This window comes from Lactuca serriola, chromosome 8, assembly GCF_051521515.1.
Source record: "Lactuca serriola cultivar US96UC23 chromosome 8, Lser_US96UC23_V15, whole genome shotgun sequence".
Lineage (NCBI taxonomy): Eukaryota > Viridiplantae > Streptophyta > Magnoliopsida > Asterales > Asteraceae > Lactuca > Lactuca serriola.
Genome location: NC_136415.1, coordinates 28,088,556 through 28,090,592, shown reverse-complemented (window position 1 = coordinate 28,090,592; position 2,037 = coordinate 28,088,556). Strand labels below are relative to the sequence as shown.

The 2,037-nt window shown below is 35.4% G+C and overlaps 1 protein-coding gene across 1 annotated transcript; it reads right to left on the bottom strand.

Moving 5' to 3' along the window:
* Window positions 1–495: 495 nt before the first annotated feature.
* Window positions 496–1,550, bottom strand: LOC145066745 (PKS-NRPS hybrid synthetase cheA-like). The gene is made up of 4 exons (XM_079014019.1): window positions 1,518–1,550; window positions 1,209–1,332; window positions 883–1,124; window positions 496–762 (listed from the first exon to the last, which is right to left on the bottom strand). Exons 1-4 carry the CDS (start codon window positions 1,548–1,550, stop codon window positions 496–498), a joined length of 666 nt encoding a protein of 221 aa, XP_078870145.1.
* Window positions 1,551–2,037: the final 487 nt, after the last annotated feature.

Below are 2,037 nucleotides of genomic sequence, written 5' to 3'. Positions count from 1 at the left end.
GATTTTCACTCAACCGATAAGGTTCCCCAACTAGTTTATCGAGAGCTTCATGTGACACTGAACCCTGCAATAATCTAAAACATAGCAAGTCGTGTTCCCGTTTACGAACAATTCTACTCTTTTCAAGACTATCATGTATCGATGGAAGTTGAGACCTCACAAATCGATCAAGACAACCGATAAATTTATCAAGAGAAGTATTTGTGTCATCCAAGAACTTCTTTAGATTTGAATGTGCGCCCTCAACTCTATTTGTAGTTTGTTGTCCAAAGTTGAGATGTTGATCGATCCACATTATACGAAAGGATTTCCACTCATCGTGTATCTTGAATGTTCTCCTCCAACGCTTTCTAATATTTTCAGTAATATTCCATCTACAAAGTAACCGAGTGGCACCGGGGAAAACTTGTTGACATGCGTTCATCAGTGCCAATTCCCTGTCTGTGGCTATAACGCGTGGGTGCATGCACTTGTCTAGTGTGGAATTTAGACACGTTAACAGTTCTCCTCCTTTTCATTAATGATAAAGGCAAAAGCTATGCTAAATGTCTTGTTGGTTGAAGTTGTACCAACAATCTGAACAAAAGGCATACCATATTTGTTGGTCTTGTATGTTGCATCTATAATCAAAACGTGTGGAAATGCCTTCCATATATTCAACGACTGTGGATGAATGAAGAAAAGATTTTCCAATTCATTTGAAATATTGTTTACGGAGAACTCCGTAACAAAATGTTTCTCGTTCAAAATTTCCATTAGAACCTACATTTAAATACTGTTAATTAATAAAAAAAAAATTAATATACAAATTAAATTTAAAATACTACTTGTTGGATATACTAACCTGCATTGGAGTTTTCCGTAATTTCGGGACGAGCGAACCTTGAGACGCTCATTGTATATGGTTTTTAGTGTAGAAACATTATTCTCGTCGCGCTCCTTTAGTAACGAGAGTATGTCATGTGGTGTAACATTCTGATTTGTCAAGTCAGCCACCAATTGTTTCTCGTGTTCTTTCAACCGCCTAGCAAAAGCATGTCCCTCCATATATTGTGCAGGTGAATGATTATGTTGATCACATATCACCCTAACAGTCCAACCGTCATATTTTTTGATATACGAACCTACCAATTGAAAGTTAAAATTGATTTTTTTTGTTCCAGAATTTTTAATTGTTGCTTTGCTTTCGTATTCACGACTACGGTCACAAATAAGTGTAATATAAGACACTTCGTCATTTTTTGCCTTTGATCTTCTCATCACGATGACATAACCAAGAGAGAATGCAATGCTTTGCACCCATTCCATCAACTCATCACCAGACTCAAACACCTATTTTAAAAAAAACATTGTTAACAAATTGTAACACAATGATAAAAAAAATGTTAATCAACATTTGAATTATACCCGCTTGGTAGAAAACGATGATGTCGCTATCGTGTTCTCAATGTCGTCATTTAAATTATTTAAATTATGTCGCTATCGTGTTCTCACCACCACAATCAGAAACGACACACCACCAATGTCGCCGTCTCTTTCCTGTCGACCATTGCCGCCGTCTCTTTACCTCCGCTGTCTTCTCCGATTCTTCCTTCATACCGAATTCTGGTATTCGACCATGGTTACTGACATCGCATATGGCCTTGACATCGTTGGAAAGACAATTACAGCATCCGATTTTGCACAAAACTCTCCACTCTCCACTCTCTCACTCTATTCTTAATACACATCTGTATACTCGACGGTATACCACCATCGGTCCAGCGGTGAAGGTGAAGGTGGCGACATTACGATAAATATTTTAAAAGTTGATTTAAGATTTAGAATAGATTATTTACCTTGAATTTGGTTTGTTCATTGTTAATTTGTGTTATTGGCTTATAAACTAAGAAATTTTTTAATCAATTATTTAGTAGTTGATTATGAACAAGTTTCAATATAATCAAATTTAATTCTTATTAAAAACACAGTCTTCAAAAAATAGTTAGTGGTTATTTAATTGAAATTTATGATTGTAAAAAAAACAATTTTTTTAAA

Excerpts from the sequence above, each read along its gene's own strand:
- LOC145066745 (XM_079014019.1), bottom strand. The coding sequence starts at position 1,550 with ATGGTCGACAGGAAAGAGACGGCGACATTGGTG. Across the intron at positions 1,333-1,517 it reads AAGAGACGGCGACATTGGTG|GTGTTTGAGTCTGGTGATGA; the intron begins GTGTGTCGTTTC and ends TTTTTAAAATAG. Across the intron at positions 1,125-1,208 it reads GTCTTATATTACACTTATTT|GTTCGTATATCAAAAAATAT; the intron begins GTGACCGTAGTC and ends TTCAATTGGTAG.